Source organism: Pangasianodon hypophthalmus, chromosome 6, assembly GCF_027358585.1.
Source record: "Pangasianodon hypophthalmus isolate fPanHyp1 chromosome 6, fPanHyp1.pri, whole genome shotgun sequence".
Classification (NCBI taxonomy): Eukaryota; Metazoa; Chordata; class Actinopteri; order Siluriformes; family Pangasiidae; genus Pangasianodon; species Pangasianodon hypophthalmus.
This window is the reverse complement of record NC_069715.1, coordinates 7,075,941-7,095,148: the sequence shown is the minus strand read 5'-3', so window position 1 is coordinate 7,095,148 and position 19,208 is coordinate 7,075,941. Positions and strand designations below refer to the sequence as shown.

The 19,208-nt window shown below is 40.7% G+C and overlaps 1 protein-coding gene across 3 annotated transcripts in view; it reads left to right on the top strand.

Annotated features, from left to right (window-relative positions):
• The window catches only part of ets1 (v-ets avian erythroblastosis virus E26 oncogene homolog 1), a 41,401-nt gene extending 23,568 nt beyond the window's left edge, over positions 1 to 17,833 (top strand). For all 3 annotated transcript variants that reach the window (XM_026927116.3, XM_026927118.3, XM_026927120.3), the window contains 7 exons: positions 5,555 to 5,674; positions 6,615 to 6,818; positions 8,040 to 8,117; positions 8,343 to 8,585; positions 10,348 to 10,608; positions 13,795 to 13,913; positions 15,213 to 17,833. In XM_026927116.3, the coding sequence (XP_026782917.1) occupies positions 5,555 to 5,674; positions 6,615 to 6,818; positions 8,040 to 8,117; positions 8,343 to 8,585; positions 10,348 to 10,608; positions 13,795 to 13,913; positions 15,213 to 15,428 (1,241 nt within the window). In that variant the 3' untranslated portion in view covers positions 15,429 to 17,833. The remainder of the gene's footprint in view (positions 1 to 5,554; positions 5,675 to 6,614; positions 6,819 to 8,039; positions 8,118 to 8,342; positions 8,586 to 10,347; positions 10,609 to 13,794; positions 13,914 to 15,212) is intronic.
• Positions 17,834 to 19,208: the final 1,375 nt, after the last annotated feature.

Genomic DNA, 19,208 nt, shown 5'->3' with positions numbered 1-19,208 from the left:
AGGAAGCAAATTGTGTCACATAGGATTTCATTTTCATGCAAACTAGTTTTTTTTACCCTTGGCAAGGCATGACATTCAATAACTAACACTGTGGTACTTAACAAAATTATTTGCTAAATTAAATGTTCTTAGCTCCAACTCACAACATGGTATTTCAATTTGAAAGTGGCAAATTAAGAACATGCATACAGAGACACGAATGCAAAGCCCTCCACATTAGCGATAGTAAAACAAGGCAAGAATGCCTGGCATGCTACATGAAAACACTGTGGTCTGCAGGGAATTCATTTAGTGCATATGCGTCTGCTGGACCTCGGCTGGCCTCATAGCACGCAGAAACCATTAGCCACCCCATTGCTAATTACACACGCAGCTTTTTTTCCCATTTCAACGGCTCGACTGCCACGAAAGCTGCTCGGGCAAAATCAGAGCTCGGGCTTTTATATGTTTACTGCTCAGCTATGCATTTCTGTGGCATCTTACGGCAATAGATGCACTTAATGGACGTTTGTACTTGAGCCTGGGAGCGAAGACATTGCCAATAAACTGTTTGTAATACTCTGTGTGTGTTTGTTTCCAAGGTCTAAACAGTGCAGGTCTCCTGAGCCGAGCATGTCAACTGCTGGAAGTGTGGACGACGATTTTTGTGGTGTATGTTCATGCAACTGCAAAGTATGCAGTGCAGCCTTGTTTCTGCAAGGCATATTATCGGGCACACCTTACTATAACACTGGGGCTTGGCGGTTATCACGCATGCAGTGCAAATTTTGCTGATAAAAGTCATTGAAGCTTGTAACACCATGAAAAATCTGCATATAGGGCATATCTTGAGATTTTCATTACCGACAACTCATTTATCACACAGTAATATCAGAGCTAGCAGAGAATGGTAATGAGTGGCAGTGAAAGCAAAAGTAGAGCGAACAGGAATAGAGAGGGAACGTTTCACCCTCATACCCTTCGATGCTCTTGATTCATGAAGAATGCATGTTTTTGGTGTGTCTAGCTTCTAAGAATAGCGGCAGTGTTCCGGGCCGGGAGAGCCCCCTGCTTGAGATCCTGGCCAGCGCTGGCACTGGCTCTGGGATCTGCTGCTATTCCTGGTCCAGGCTTCTCTTCCATTCAGATGGAAATCCAAATAGTAGGTAGAACAAGCGGCTCTCTGAGCGAGCGACCTGCTGCTGCTTTCTGCCTCCACCCCCCCACCCTTCTTCACCAGTCCAGCTGGGTGAACGACCCTTCTTCATCCTAGGCCAGGTTTTATAGCCTTCTCCTAACGCACTCCCAGAGAAAGTGAAAGATAAAGATCTGTAACGAAACGGGTCTGATAGCACCGTCACGTCCGGACGGCAGCCGAGGGAGGGGCAGCTTTTAAGCCTGCACTCAGACCCCTGCAGAGACTAAAAGGCAGCGCACATTTCCTGCTAGCATTTTTCACGGTCTATGCTAGCATCGATGCTTTATGCACATGAACGTTTTGTTCCTTCTCTGGTCATCTGACCTCTCCTGGTGCAAACAAGGTCATAGGACCTGGAGCTTTTCATATGCAGAGCACAATCCACCTACGCAATCATGCAAAAAAAGACAGGAAGAGGCACAATATGCTAATTTGACATATAGACAGAAATAAATCAGACCCAGCAAGCATTCAGGCACTTAATCGTCCCGAGTTTTGAAAAGCCCACATGAGACAGTGTGACTTTTTATTGCACGCCCACTCATGTTCTCTCACGCACCATCAGATGGACACACACACACACTCTCTCTCTCTCTCTCTCTCTCTCTCTCTCTCACACACACACACACACACACACACACACAAACAAACACACACACAGTTAAATCACAGGCCTGGGCCTATTTATAAGACTTCTTCACAGTAACAATTCTAGTCTTCAGGATTGCCCACTTTGTGCGTGTCAGTGGAACCCTGAATCAATAGCATGACAATCTTTATGAATGAATGCTCTCAGAGCAAAGGGAGGGGCCTGGAGCGCCATACAGCTGATATCATCCCTCTGAGGAGCCCCATTCATGCACTGTCTTGTGATGGACTCACGTTACAGAGAAGTGAATCACGCAGACCCCTCCTCACCACACCCCACTCCCAGAGACCACCGTGACTATAATCTCAATTTCACAGCCCCCACCTCTGGCACGAAGCCGGGAAAGCCTGCTAATTTGGTCCACGTGGCCATGAATTCAGGATCCACAGAGACACACACATTGTTCGTGCACACCTGCACTGTCACTATGAAGCTCTTAAATACAGGACACATTGCTAAGACTGATGGTGAGCGGATTATGTGCTGTGCAGTCACAAGTTCCTTTTTGGCGATGTGCATCACATATAGCTTCCATATGTGCACTGATACATCACTTTGTTCACAGATTTCAACTGATGCAATGCCACATGATGACGTTCTTCAATCATATGGCGCTCCATCAGTTGACATCAAAGCTCGAAGATTTGTCTGTTTGATGTGTCAATTAGGATGATATATGGGCCATGCTATTGTCTTCCCAATCAGTATGACGGACTCAATATGCTGGCCAGCTGAGTGAATAATTAATAGTTTCAGCAGATCTGTAGATCTATGAGTCTAAAAAGAAAACATTACTCATTAGGTCTGTGATATAGCGTGCGGTATGGAGCCACCATTTAAATATTTGCGGATTTTTTATTGTTAATAGTAAGAGATGAGCAAAAGACATTTTATAGTGTGTCTGAGAGTGATAACTTTGCTTGAGGCTGGTTTAGATGAGAAGGGGCCCCTCCATGAGATGCACGTTAGACTGCGTGGGTGAGGAAAGTAAGAAAAAACAGAAAGCAAGACAAAGGTGAACATGAGAGAAAAGAGAGAAAAGTGCAACAGAACTGGAATGGCTGAAGTCTTCTTGTCTTGTCTGCTTTTTGAAAACACCCTCCAATGTGGAGAAATTCCTCCGTAAACAGTAAAACTCTGTTTGACTGTTTTCATGAGAACAGGAAATCATGCTGCCATGCTTGCTTCATACTTTGAGATAATACAAAAAAACGCCCAAAGTGAGACTTCACCAAGCGTTATTTCCAGCCTTGAGACAAAGAAGTGGATTTGTTATCTGTTCACATACACAGTGCAAAGCGCCAGCTCTCTGCTCTATTTTGCAAGGCATTACAGGGTTCTATGCTAATGAACAGGCCTCCACTGGTCCTCATTGAACCTCTGTCCAAATGAAACATTTATCTTTACAAAAACAACACTCATTAAACATTTGCATTTCACAAACAGGCTTTGTGTGGCAGGTTTTAGCTAATGTGAAATGTAAAATGTGTTCTTTTTACTTTTCCAGCGTGTCTGTGAATGTTCTGAATCAGGGTCGGCAGAATGGTTTTCACTAATGCACAATTAAGAGCTGAAAATGGAGAGAGGAGAGAGCCGGGCTTCATTCTGATCGAATCACACCAGAGCGCCACACCGCTCTGTTCCATTTAGATGCTGTGTTTAATGTAACGCTGTCAGAAATGCGTAGAGAAGGTCACTGCAGAGTGGAGAGGAGGAGTGTGTGTGTGTGTGTGTGTGTGTGTGAGAGAGAGAGAGAGAGAGAGAGAGAGATAGAGAAAGAAGGGACAGCTGTTGCACATTCCTGGCTCTACTATGTCGCATTATGGATCTGGAAGATTGTGGAAGATAGAGAGAGAGAGATAGACAGACAAATAGAAAGAGAGAGAGAGAGAGAGAGAGAGAGAGAGAACATGAGGTTCAGAATTCTTGATCCCAGAAACAAAATATCTGTGTGTAGAAAAAAGTTCAGTTCTACACTTCCGAGTCACACAACGTCACTTGAATGATTCATATGATTCACATGTGAGTGATTCACATAATTCACGTGTGAATAATCATACGTAAATTATTCACACATGGTTTTTAAACAATTCACTTTATGTTACGTGAATTATTTTTCATGTGTCCAATGTTTCAGATTTTTTTTCAGTGAAGTTTTTTTTCCCCCAAAGATTCATTTAGTTTTACATGATAACATGATATGATTAAGATGATGTTACAGATGTACTTTAGTTCGTTTGTGGAAATACACCTTCACATCAAATATTACTCAAATGAGAAAAACATATGTGTCAAAAGTATAAGTTCTAATCTCCTTTTAATGTATGGACACTGTTTAATAAAACCATCATTATATCCCATCCCCATATTTATTGTAGCTCTTGCCAAATAAAGTCACATGACATCAATGAAGCTTTGATTGCTATCACCTACATCATTTTTCAACTTGTTTTAGGTTTAAGTAGTTGCATTTTTGACCCTTCAGGGGCTTTCCTCATCATGTCCCGTCGTCCGTCACAGTGACCGGTTTTAATTGGATTAGTAGGAGTCATCGGGTACTGTTTAACTCATAAATAGACCCTCTGTGTCCCGCTGGGCGTCCACCTAACACTGTCACGACTGTTCTTTCCTGACATCATTGCCCTAGCACTGCGTCCTCTGACCCCTGCCCACTGAGTCCTGGTGACAGAAGTCTATCTGCACTGCAGAGCACAAGGCATGAGACTAGGGCTAAAAAGAGGACACTGGGTCATCAATAGGGATCAGAGCCTGACCTGCTGTGTCCTTGGGGCTTTAGGGTGTTTCTTTCGGCCATAGGATTTGAAAGGTCAGCAGGGAAGCGGGCACACGATGGCTTTAGAGCCAAGCAGTGTACGTAGCATTTGTTAATCACGTTAGTCGCAATCGTTGCATTCGCAATACAGGATAATGTAGAAATCTGCAACGTGTGAGCGGGTGTCATGCTTTTATTGTATACTATTCATGTTCTATGAAGGTTTGATAAATTGCGGCTAGATCACAGGTTCACCATTTTCGTGCTCATCATGTCACTCTAGCTTACTGCATGAATGCAACTGATTTGATGCTTTATCTGATTGAAACACATCTTACCCTTTGAACTGTATATTGCAGGGATCATAGGCTGTAAAATTAAGACAGTGATCATGTATATTTGCATTGGTGGCATAAAGCAGTGCTATCTGTATCTGTATTTACGTAGTGCTGTATGTATCTGTATTCGTGCTCAGATTTACACCAGAAGTGGGCGTGGCCTGAACTGAAGGCGTTTTTGTTTGTTAAAATAAATATGACCCCTATCACTATGTCCCCAGAAGCACTGGAAAACACTGTGAAAACCCCCAGAGGTAGTAAATGGTGTAATTGCTTTGTCATATCTGATGGCTCACTTTTGCACCCGCATTAAAATTAAAACCTCTCACTTGTGCGTTCCGTTTTGTTGCGTCCTGCAGGTTTCGAGGCCAGATTCACACTTCGACTAGTCTCAGCTAGATTCCCTCTGAAGCTTTCTATTCATATCTTGGTTACATTCCTTATTTGCATGTTTCTCCATGGCTTGGTGTCAAGACAATCCATGTGGCCAACAGCCTAACAAGCAGAGTACAGCCTAATGTGCATAGTGTGTGTGTGTGTGTGTGTATAGTGATTTGAAATAGTATGAACGCTGTCTGATGATGACGTGTCTTTCCTTCTCTGCTTGTCTGGGACAGATCTGGAATGTGGGGATGTTCCCCTGCTGACTCCAGGGAGCAAAGAGATGATGTCGCAGGCTGTGAAAGCCACCTTCAGCGGTTTCACCAAGGAGCAGCAGAGACTCGGCATCCCTAAAGGTAAAGGGACGTTCCACAGTGAGCTATGACTCTGTGACTTTGGTTTTCTTACAGATATCTATCACGTGTGCATATCTGTCATTTCAGCAATTCTTTATCTTGTCTTCTAAGTCTGAACCACTTGATAAGAGACGGCCGTTAACCTACTTTAATCAACAAGGCGTGCCCTGTTGTCTAGTTCTAGTTCTTCTTGCTTTATATGTTAGGTATTAGACTAGAGCATGATATCAGCATTTATTTGTGACTTCGCTAGCTCTGTAATAAAGACTAAAATTACTGAATGTGTATTTTATAAGAAAGAACAAGAAGCAGAGGAAAAAAAAGGAGTGGAAAAAAACAAACGTGTGCTGTGTTGTTTTGCACTGCCCAAAGCAGATCATCTATAAGGAGATCTTGCAAGATAGGCAGTTGGCACGGCCATGCTGTTATGAATTACATTTTCCAAACTAACTCAGACCGCAGGGTGGCTTCGTCTGCTGTGTCGCAGGAGGTTCAGTCTGCGTTGGGTCTGGAATTGAAAATAGCCATGTTATATATGCGTGCCATATCATGTGTGTGTGAAATGGTTCACCCGTAGGCTGTAATTACCGAGTTTTGAGTTCCAAGCACAGCCACTGTGGCTAAAACATGGTGTATATATACTTCCTGATGACATACTGTTGGGTAAAAAACAGATGAAACCTAAATATTTGGGATTTATTTAGGAAATTATTATTATTATTATTATTATTATTATTATTATCTCCAATTCCATCTTTTTTCTTCATATTCATCATTCTGTAATATTTTTTTATTACCCAAATTTATCTTCCTATTCCTTCTAAGAAGTTGAGATGAAATTTCAGTTCATAGACAATTGAATCAGTTAATTAGGTTTGTCACTCGTTTGGAGCAGTAATGGAGGCTGAGTGTGACGCTTTCTCTCCCTCTCACTCTGCAGACCCCCGGCTGTGGACAGAAGGACATGTGAGAGAATGGCTTCTGTGGACAGTGAACGAGTTCAGCCTGAAGAACGTAGACTTCCTCAAGTTCTGCATGAACGGTGCCAGTCTTTGCGCACTGGGCAAGGATCGCTTTCTAGACCTGGCGCCCGACTTTGTAGGGGACATCCTGTGGGAGCACTTAGAGATGATGCTGCAAAAAGGTAAGCCTGGAGATTTCAGATAGTAGATTTGTTACACTGAGTGGCCTCTAATGTGCGGTCTAAAGGTGCGGTCAAGGTTTATATATAAAACTCAAAACACTTTTTGTAATGTTTGAAGTCCCTCTCATATTGTAGCAGCTTTAATAAAATACCTGCATATGCTCAGGGGAAAATCTCTGGTCTCTGTGGTGCGGTAAATGGACAAAAATAAAGATGTGGACCATGAACACCCAACTGATCAGGAGAAGGAGAAAGCTGTCAATCATGTTTGATTCATGAAGCCGGTTTTATATTAGCATTCAAGCCTCAAAGTCTAACCAAGTTAAAGACTTTCTAATACCAAGTTAAAGACTTTCTAATACCAAGTTAAAGACTTTGTAACACTTACAGAAATACAAATACACAAACTTACAGAATACAATTTTCACATCTAGTGCATGCATTTTTATTTTACAACATGTGATTGTTGCACATGATTCATTTATTCTCATAGTTTTCAATGTAGGGCCTGTGGTTTTCTTTTTCGTGTCTAATTTTCTCAAATGATTCATTTAGTTTTACGTTAATTTTTTTCACATTATTATTGTTATTATCATGTGTTTGCTGGAGTTGTCATAGTTTCAGGGCATAACATTGTGATAAAGCTGCACATGGGATCACATATTGCTCATATATTCACATGAAAACATATGAGTACATGTGAAATGTATGTGATTTTTCTCATAAAGTGCAACCCACTTCTTACATATATAGCCATTTATGAACATGATATAATACCTCCTGCACTTGCCTGCGTAGGTGTCTTGGATCATGCGTGCGATCTGAAGCTTTAAGGAAATGCTTAAAATGATTTCCAAATCAGCGGTATATTAATAACACATTGTACACGTTGTGTTAAATCCTTCCCACCCTTTCCTTCAGAATAATTATTCTCTGCAGCCCTTTCTCACACACAACGTAGAGTCTTTCTTGCCTCATTACAGCAGGAGGCCTTACTGCGTGTGCCACATGTTTTTCTCTTTATAGTCAGTTATTGATTGCTTGACGTGTATGGAAAATCTTTAGTTAGTCAGGTTACAGGGAGGAAGCAGCGATCCCATCAGAGAGAAGAGTGAAGTCTATTTTAAAACTGAAGAAATCTCATTATCGTATCCACTATTATGCTAATTTGATCTCATACACTGATGCAGATTTTTTTTTTTTTGGCCTTCTCCCACACAGAGGATCCAAAGCATTTCCCTGTCAACGGCATAAGCTCAGGTTTCCAGGAATCTCGCTATACCTCAGACTACTTTGTCAGTGAGTACCTGTCAGCCACACTTCAGACCTTCAGTTTCACAGCCACAGCAAAGCCGGTAACATGAGACGTGCATTGATTTGTCTGAGTCTGTAGCATGAGTGCTTGAAGACAGACAGTAATTTCATAAAAGGCCTCACACATGCATACACACAGACACCCACACAGATGCCCATATCCACGTTCGACACCTAATTTTTAACCCTTCATTTAACTTGTCTTCCCAGGTTACGGCATTGAACACGCTCAGTGTGTTCCGCCTTCGGAGTACTCGGAGCCGGGCTTCATCACAGAGTCCTACCAGACCCTTCATCCGATCAGCTCGGAAGACCTGCTGTCACTTAAATTCGAGAGCGAATACACCAACGTTATTCTGCGTGACACGCCACTCAACCCACTTCAGGGCGACTACTTCCCCGTCAAACAGGAAGTGTCACCTGACAACATGTGCGTGGGTCGGATCAGCAGAGGTGAGGGGGCAGAGAGGGTGGTGTGTGTGTGTGGGTGTGTGGGTGTGTGGGTGGATGAGTGGTGAATCTGTGTCAGGTGGTGGTTGGATGTGTGTCAAGGAAGGAAGTTGCTATATTTTACAATGTTTAGTTACATTTATGGCCACAGTGGTGCAGTGGGTAGCATTTCTGCCTCACATCTTCATATTCCTGAGTTCGATCCTGAGCTCGTCTTACTGTCTGTGCATGTTCTCCCTGTTTTTCTGTGGGTTTCCTCAGGGTTCTATGGTTTCCTCCCAAAAACATGCAGGTAGGTGAATTGGCTATGCCAGATTGCCCCTAGTTGTGAATGTGCATGTACCGGAGTTCCATACAGAGAGTATTCCCACATTGTGCCCAGTTTTCCCGGGATCACTCTCCGGATCCGCTAGATTACGGCAGTTCCTGAAGATGAATTAATGATGTTTCAGTTTCATAAGAGAACGAATACATATATAAAAATAAGGAAACAAACTGTTCTTGGTATTGGATTCAAAAAGTTTTACCCAGATCATGCGTTATCATTTATCATTAATTTTCATGAGAACCTTCATAAGAGACAGATCTTATCACATGTAACAATGTAATGTCCTCGTTTCATTAGGTCGCTTACATGTGGTCTGCATAGCATTGGTTTCAGCTATGATTTTTCGTTTGCGTGCATGCCTTGCTCTGCCACGTGTGGCTGGGTGGCTAGAGAATCAAGGGAATTATTGCGGTTTTATTTGTGGTTATGCACATCTCGCCTGAACACTGAAGACCGTGGCGAACAAAGGCAAGGGAGGGAAAAAAGAAGAAAAACAAAGTTGCTTGCATCAAAGAGTGATGTGCAAAGCCGCAGATAGAGCAGACAGTTCTCCAGAGTTACGCTTTTTCTGTAATAATTTACGGAGTGAGCTATGGTAACGGGGACAGCGTTGTTTTTTTTTTTTTCTTCCAAGGCGCCTCATCTTCTCGTAAGGTACCAAAGGTGTCAAGAGTCAAAAGCGCTTTTCTCACGAAACTGTTGAAGTGTGTTCTCACTTACACACGTGCTCCTCACACTTCTTCTCGCTCTAACACTCCTTGATTGGAGAAGGACCAACAGCCCATGTCACTTTGGTTCTCCAAAGCCCAGATTTCTAGCCGGAGATCTTCATGCGACATCTTAACACGATGAGACACTTGTGCATTTATTTCCCCTTCGGTCATGACCAAGCCTTGCACACTGTAAATCGCAAATTTGACGAGCATTTTTTTTCCCCCCGACGTGGGAAAGTATTTGTGACACCACCAAAACCCACATGTGGCTTCCATTATGCAGCTGAGGATTTCAGGATTGGCTTTTTTTAAAAACTTGCATTAGCTTTCATTCATTAAGTGCCGTTCAATAAGCACTAATCTTTTATCTGTGCCTTGGCTTAAAATAGATAGAAACTTGGTTCTTGTTTTCTTGTAATTAGAAAAAAAGAGCGAATGGTAGTTGTAAAATGGAAAACTGCACACGAATGGTTCTGGGTATTTTTTTGTCTTATGGTCCAGTGACTGCCAGTCTCTTTTCTGTTTTCCCACATCAAACCTTCTGGACTAGATTAGTTCCCAAACATCGCACCTTGTAAAGCTGTGCTGAATTGCAGTTGCTGAGAAAAGGCCAAAATGTTTTGGCATGACTGTTAAACTTTTGGCTTTGAGGGCAAGATTTTAGTTTGTAGCTTTGGATTTAAGTGTAACCTTCAAATATTTTTTCTCTGTGTCACTTTCTCAGGTAAACTGGGAGGCCAGGACTCGTTCGAGAGCACTGAGAGCTTCGAGAGCTGTGATCGTCTGACGCAGTCATGGAGCAGTCAGTCGTCATTCAACAGTCTGCAACGCGTCCCCTCCTATGACAGCTTTGACTCAGAGGACTATCCCACAGCCCTGCATGGCCACAAGCCCAAAGGCACGTTTAAAGACTACGTCCGTGAGCGCTCTGAGCTCAGCAAGGACAAGCCCGTCATCCCAGCTGCTGCCCTTGCGGGTTACACGGGTCAGTATTTCTCTCCTCAGACTTAAACTCTCACTGATTCAGGTGTTAGTCAGTCACGAAAACAAAGGGATGGGTTTAGTCACTCCGTGAATCACAGGAATCAGACGCATTAGTCATAAAAGACGAGTAGAAAAGTGGCTCAAGGTGTCATTGGCAAGTAGGTTAAAGTTTAACTGTTTGGTTTTAAATGGGTCAGTGATACTTGTGATTCACAGCAATTCAACAAATTAGTCAGAAATGAATGACCAAAGGCATTAGGAAGTGCTGCTGAAGTAGCCACTGAAAATGTGTGACAGATCAGTTAAAACTCAACGCTGCTGAGTTCTCAAATCTGATTGGTCAGAAGGTGTGGATTCATTTTCTAGAACAGTAATTCTGACAGTAGCTCTGGCTACAAGGTTTATATCAATGTGCTCACTGTAACACGTCATTGTTTCTATAGTAACAACTCATTCACAGCGACTTCTACAGCCAACGCTAAAAACTGTTATTTATTTAACAAAGAAAAATGTAGAATTACTGTAGCTTTCTGTAAGGAGACGTTTTTTTTTAACATTTACGGAAGGAGTCTCCAGTATCAGAGGAAATGTGTCAATGTGTCACAGGTTAAGCTATAGGTAAGTTTTCTAATGATGTAATGATAGTGATCAGAGGAACTAACTTGTTTTATGGACATTCAACATTAAATGTAACTTTAAACAGTTAAAAAGTAAAAAGTTATTAATAAATTAATAAATAATAAATACGAATTGTAATTGTTGGCAAACTGCTGTGGTATAAGAGAAATAAAACATCTCAGGACGTGTTATTGGAAAATAATAAACTTCGGGGTTTTAATGATCCTCTGTGGTAATTATTTTCCTATAACAGCACATCCCCAGGTGTTTATTCCTCCCTTAATCGTGTTTACAAGTACTTTCAATATTTGCAAGAAAACAAGGAATGCGGTGGTAAACATACTGCGTCCTAAAAAAACACTGCACTTAGTAAGACACGATGAGCTTTGGATTCAAAGAACGTCACCTTGCACCAGTTTCTTAACCACAACAGCATCTCTCTGAAATGCTTGCAAGCTCTGAATCTATTTCTCAGAGCTGCTGCCACTGCCTTTTTCTCTCAACCTGTGTGTGTGTGTGTTTATGTGTGTGTGTGCACGCGCACCATTTTCTCCACCAATTTGCAGCCAAAAGCAACTTAAACAATGAAAGGCGTCTTTTGCACCTCTCCGTCCTCTGTTTTTTTTTTTTTTTCATGTGCGCATACTTATCTACGGCCCGCATCTCAACCCTTTTCACGGGTCGTCTTGGCAACAGAAGGCGCAGCACAAAAACGCTAGCAGCCCCGTGCACTTAACCTGAGTGTAACCAGAGTGTGTTTATCATTTTATCTCTAGGAGGCTTTCTGAACCTGAGCCACAAATGCACACAAAGACACGGTTTTTAAACCTACGACACAACACGCGCACACACAAACACACACACACACACACACACACACAGTAAAGCACTTTATATGAGTCTTTTTTTATTAAAACCTTATTTTCTAAAGGTAAAAAAAATTAAAATACATTACACACAGATACTGAATTGATTTCCAAAGGTAAACATTGTAAATCTTACTCAGGATTTACAGATAAAAAAGCACATCATTATAATTTCTCTGCTGCTTGTGTAACACTTGGAAATGCAGAGAAAAAAAAATCAAAGAAAAAATGAATTCTCTTGGCATTAATGCCAGTTTTAGGTTCAGACTCATATGCAACCTAATCCCTGCGTCATTAGCCTTCAGAAGCTCATGTCCTTATGTAATTATAGTAATGTTTGACTGTATACGAGAGAGATAGATGATGTAGGGGGCTGATAAGGTGAAGAAAAACAGCTTTGAGGTTTTCACATTTCACATTCCAAATCACAAACATTGGTACATGATGACTTTGAAGAGCAAAAGCCACAAACCTATTTTTCTGTGTTCAGTTTAAAATCTTAACACCGATGCCCATCACACAGTCTGAATCTTTTACGTGTTTAGCACCTTGTAGCTTATAGACTTGTACTTTAGTTAAGAGGCTTCTGGTGGTAGAGCTGCACGAATAGTAGTACATCTGTAGTGAAGAACGCTTTAGAAAGCAGGCAGGTGAGAAAAATAGATAGGGATACAAGTAGATTAAATTATAAAAAAGTCTGAAAGTCCCTTCCTTTAAAAGCCTGTATAAAGCCGATCAATTCTGACTGTCTATACTGTATTTGAATGTAGAAACAGTAGACGTATTTTTAGCCGAATATGAACACAATTTCATCAGACAGCTTTCTTTAAAGAGCCACTACCTCTCATAATCTTTCCTCTCTCTTCCTGTGTCGCTGATGATTCTTGGCTTTGAAGCAGATGTGATGTAACGTATCGGTTCAGCTTTAACACAAAAGCTGCAAGTTGAAAGTGAGCTGAAGGTGAGCCGAGTACACAAACAGGTCTACAGGTCTTGTTGGCCTACAAAGCTCCAAAAAAAAAAAAAAGCCTCAGCACAACCAGAGAAAAGGTCTCATCTTACTGATTAGTGCTAGCTTCGTCTAGCTGTGATGCTTTTATGTAATGGTTTAACATGCACAATTTGATTATTGGTCTGTGCGAAGTAACGTTGCTTTTTAACATAGAAAGTCGGAAACATCAGTTCTTGATTGCAGTGGGCCGTCGCCTGCTGATGTTTATTCTCACACCCACACGCTCACATAGCCATGTTCTAACACACAATCGCTGTAGTCACACAGTAACATGCCCGCTTGTATACGTGTACAGTATTTCTCATATTTTTAGCTTAAGGGCAGAGTCCACGGTGATGTCATGCGACTGGAATTTACAGTTTTTAGGAGTCAAGAACTGGGGGCTTTGTGTGTCTCTGAGCCTGTTTAGCAATTTTCCAGTCTGCACACCAGTCTGGAAAATTAACTTAGAGATGTTTGCATCACCACAACACAGACGCTTTGTCACAAGTTGCCCCAAAACCATCAGTGAATAATGATAAATGCTAGAGGATGTTTGAAGTGATACTTGGCACATTTTTATGGTTTTTGGGATACCAAGTTCAAATGACAGCATGCTCTATGCTAGGAAAGATGCACACACGTAAAGTATATTTCTTTAAATTTAAAGTACTGATGTGTATTTTTGCATTGTTTCCGTGCATGTCTGTAGGTAGTGGACCCATTCAGCTGTGGCAGTTTTTGCTGGAGCTCCTTACAGACAAGTCCTGCCAGTCGTTCATCAGCTGGACAGGAGACGGCTGGGAGTTCAAACTCTCCGACCCCGACGAGGTGAGAGGTCACAAGGGCGCTCAGCACTGTCCTCCTGGGAGATAGACACAGGGTCAAACTGCAAAACAAGACGTCCATCCATAGTCACAATGCAGCTTTTGTTTGCTTAGAGATCCAGACATGGATTAGGCATAGTGGTGGGCAAGACTGTATGTGTAGTTTAGGATTGGACTAGAAGAATTCAGAAAATCTATAAGCAACATCTCACTGGGTTTACAGCAGTGGAAGGATGGAAATTACTCATTTGTAGATAATTTGCACATTTAAATTGTGAACATGCACCAAGTCGACACATTAGTATTTAGTACAATTGGTGGTCTAGTAAAAGCTGTCAAATGTCACTGTGGGTGTCGCTAAGGAGCGAGTGTAACAAATGCAGCAATAAAAACAGTCAGTCTGCCTAAAGATGGCTAAAACTTTGCCAGCTAAAAGTGAATTCCTCACACTTTAGTGAGAATGTCAGGTTTTGATCAAGTTGCTGGATAGCTCCGTACTGTAGCAAAATTGACATATGCCTCAAAATGTCTGTGATGTTTTTTCACTTTTGGGGGTGGCCAGATTTTGAAATGCTTTTAATAAACATATTTCAGTTAAGGAAATCCTGTAGTTTTCAGATCTATCTATAATAGAAAATTTCATCATGTGAAGGGGTTTCCCATACCACCCCACTTATATACATATACGCACATATTCAGGCTTCTATTTCAAGTTCCTGAGCTTGTCTCTTTAGTTGAACCCTTACATAGGTTCGATACATAATCCTGTAACAGAGGGTTCCTTTATTACAAAAGGTTTAAAGTAGAATTACTTTAGAAAGCTAGAACTATCTAAGGAACCCTAAGTATATATACACAAATAAACCAAGTCACTATTTTATTAATTATGTCCAGTGGTTATTGTGAAAAAATGAAATTTTATCAATAATACATTGATTGCTCAATTTTTTTTTGGTTTCATTTCAGTCTTTATTCCATCAATCAGCAAAGCAAATGCAATGTACATTAAGTCAGACTTGTGTTTTCCATGGGGTGGCAAGCGGGGTGGCAAATAAAGAGGGTGGAAAATGCTGAATATGGGGTGGGAGGGTGGAAACCTCACTGATATGCACAAAGATATAATTAATTGGCAAATCAATCTACAGTTCATCTTCTTATGATTTCTTGCATCCCTGATACAAATATATTGTGTTTTAAGAACCTTTATCTGTTATTGCAGGTAACTAATTCACAAACATTCATAATTCTGAAATAAAACATGCATAAAGTGTGTGTTTATTGAAACCGGTTTTCTCCCATGAAGGTGGCACGGAGGTGGGGCAAGAGGAAGAACAAGCCCAAGATGAATTACGAAAAGCTGAGCCGTGGTCTGCGCTACTACTACGACAAGAACATCATCCACAAGACATCAGGCAAGCGCTATGTCTACCGTTTCGTGTGTGACTTAAAGAGCCTTCTGGGATACACACCTGAGGAGCTGCACGCCATGCTGGATGTCAAACCCGACACGGACGAGTGAAACACCAGTCCCGGAGTACTGGGGCCGAGAGACTTTCCTCCCTTATCCTCACAACAGTGGGTGTTTATTTTGGGTCCAACCAAGTCCCGTCTTCATACCTAGTCATGGTTCCAGTCTTGTTTTGAGCTCATGACTGCAGCTATCGCAAAAGGACCCATTCCAAACCTTACCAAAGTTCATAGTCTGTAGCGTGTATCATAATTCAGCTCTGAAGAGAAAACAGTGAGTTTCCAGCAGAGCCGCCATTTTGACCCAGCAGCACCTAAAAAACAGACTGCAGTAGAGGGTGGGACTAGGAAAGAACGAAGGACTCGTTCCTAAAGTGGACATTGTATGGATGGAAAGTTCCGAAAATATGTTGCCAAAGTTACAGAAAAATGGAACTTTACAGAAATACATAAATATTTACTATTAAGTTACTGTTGCTGTCTCAGAGTCCTCTGGACCATACAAAAATGATTAAAGTATTTTATTTTTTATTATTATTTTTTTCTCTGATATGTTGTGCCAGTATTACTTTTTTAATTTGTAAATGAAGGATTGATAATGCCAAAATGTTTTTTTTTCTTCCCCATGTGTTTAGAGTCAAAGACTCTTCACATAAGTCGCATAACTGAAAACTCAGCAGGCGAGACCAGAGACTGCTATTTTACTCATGCAGTTCAGTTAAAAGAAAAGCCTCTCACTCAAACCGAGAACGGGTGACAGACACGACCGAAAGTAGCCGTTTTTCTGCTCGAGGGCGGCAAGCTGTGAACACACCCGCCCTCGACTTATGGGCAGGAGTGTTTCGCTTCTAAGCGAGCACAACTTAGGCAGCTGTTAAGCACGGCCCGTCTCAGATCTCCTTTTTCTAATCTCTAACGTTCAGACAAAGGACTTCAAGCATCTCTTGCCTTAGTTTTATGTCTATGTTACCACTCCTGTCACTCGCCTTCACGTCTTGTTTTGTCTGCGCCGTCTCTTGAGAGCACATGTGATGTAAACACGTCTGTAATCTTGCTGTCTGTAATGAGACAGAGTGAAGGATATGTAAGTGGAGCACAATAGAAATGTCATTTAACTGATCTAGTCCTCTTTTGTGAGTTGATTGATAGCAGGAAACAGGCTTCCTGATGAGCTGGGACCAAATTTATGTCCGTGTGTAACTTGTTTTAGTTTGTGTGCCTGAGGACAAAAAGCTGAATGTAATAGAGATCTTAGCCATAAGCCTGACGCAGGAGTTATTGATCACTGAAGTGAAGGTAGTGTGAGTGATTTGAGCATGGGATAGTAATGGATAATGTTGGATAGGCGTACGAAAGTAGGGGTGTAACAGTTTCAGACTGTTTTAAGATCGACATGTATGCGTTATGTTAAAGAAAATGGTCAATGATGCTACTGCAGTTGTAGTGGCTTCAGATCTGAATAGCATTAGCACAGAACAAGGGCTGACCAATAACACAACTGAAATACAACAAAAATATATTACACATAGATACTGAATTGATTTCTATTACTAATATAAATAACTAATAAAACACAACAGAGCATGCTGTTACAAAAAAAAAAAAAAAAATAGATACTGGGGTGTTGTAAAGTAGCCTGATGCAATGCATTATTTTTCCAATAATCTCATGTCCTGAAGTGTTCTATTCCTCTTATAACATGCAGTGATTCACCAACAATTACAATCTTTTTATTAATTAAAGAGCGACACTTATTTTTTATCCATTTCTAGTTACATATATTACTGTTTTCATTTATGTTATAGCAGCTAGAATCATTCCCTCACCAGCCTCTCTCTCAATTTTCCACAAGACAAAAAAGAAGTTTCTTATTGTACAAAGAACCCACTAAGCACAAAGATCTCTGAATTTAAGACTTCCCCTGGTGGAAAACCTGACTGTTACAAAGCGCTAACACTGGAGACTCCTTCCATTAATGCTAAATAAACTTCTCCTTAGGAAAAATGTCACCATATCATGTTTTACTTATCATCTTTTTATATGGAGAGTTGGAAATACAAGTCTCCGCGTGTAGAAACAACACCGTATTAGAATGAGCACCTAATCAGCATTGTTGCTAGCAGTGTGACTCTGGTACCTGTTGCCTTTTCAGTCGTGGTTTGTGTTCCACAGAACAGGCGGGCTTCGTTGGGAAAAAAAACGCCGAAGTTAAGACGTCTCATATACACAATGTTATTGTTTACAGTGGTATGCTTGCCGCCTTGATGGGTTTCATTTTAGAATTGTCTGTTTGTACAGATTGTGTTTCAAAACGCTTTAATACAAGACCCCGAACGAACAAATAAGCCACTGTTAAAGCAGTAATAACACAGAAATGCGTGTGAGGTCTCGGAGCCGAAGGATTTGATGCTCATCCACGCTGCTGAAGGACCAAACCCACATTCCAGTCATTTTTTTTTTTAAATCTATCTCAAATTAATTGTTATGCTGATTCTTTTACTATGGATTAAATTGGGCAGCAAAAAAAAGAAAAAAAAAACTGATTAAGTTACACAGCTAAATTAAAAGACGCATAGTGAGTTGATGAGATGAGATGAGTGAGTGTTCCTGGATCTATAATGGAAAGGAGATGGAGATATGGTTCATATACGTGGTTTTAGATTAAGAGGTTACACGTCAATGTAGTATTCTTACTTGTTTCCTTAACTCATGTTTCATAATGTCAGAAAATGTCACATGGTATTATGTTACTGTCTTTTTCTGCTTAATGAATGGAGATTAGATATTGTCTTAAATGTTGAGTATATTCTTTCTAAGAACAAAAATGTTGGACACATGTATCAAAAGCAACTATTTTAATTCACATGTGCATAAAGGTTGTGATGAGGGAAATCACAAAACCATTAATGAGGAAAACGTTTTTTTTTAATTCAGTTGTTCTTTTTTGTACAATTTATAGTGTTTCTGTATTTTTTGTTAAATGAAAATTTTTAATGTATTTCGTTCATAAACATTTGAATATTTTTCAATAATTTATATTTTATAAACTTTGAAATAAGAGATGCAGACAGCTGGTGCTTTCATGGAAAAAAAATTGAGGTAGAGCAGGACCAAATGTAGCGATTTTTTTTCTTTCTCTCTCTTTTTTTTTTTTTATACAGAAAAAGAAGTTGATATGAAATTTAAAGACCTGTCTGCATATACAGTTATATAGAGAAAAGGCTGATGCTGGCCCATCATTAAGTTCTGCCGGAGAGTTTTATAAATGGTAGCTTCTATTTCTTATTGTACTTCAGATTCTTATGTTATAAAATGTACATGAAAAATCACATAACCATGTTTGTGTGTTTTAATATGTTCACACCCCTGAAGACACACACACACACAGGTAGGATTTGCTTACGCATGCAGTAGCTCTGCAGATTTTGTGGAAGATTTGTGGTTGAGTTTATTATAAACCGTACTTGAAATGTGTCAGCCGTCACCCGCAGCCTAACAGCTATATCAGGTTGTGTATATAAATTATGAACTGAAGCAAACACAGTGTTTCTGGCTATGGAAAATTTTCTGTCACTCTGCTTGAGCTGAGCTTCAGCAAGCATCACATTGGCAGAATCATACAGCAGACCGAATCTCTGAGCTCACTATCATTTAGCATGCGCTAGAAAGTCAGAGCTCATTGCACTTTTGTCAGATTATAACAATAGTACATCACTCTTCATTAATATAAATCAGCATAAGTGTGTGCTTAATGACTGGAAGCACTAGGGATAATAACATGCAATACGCATAAGGGACTGTAATTGAGACAGCTGTTTTAGAGTCACTTCAA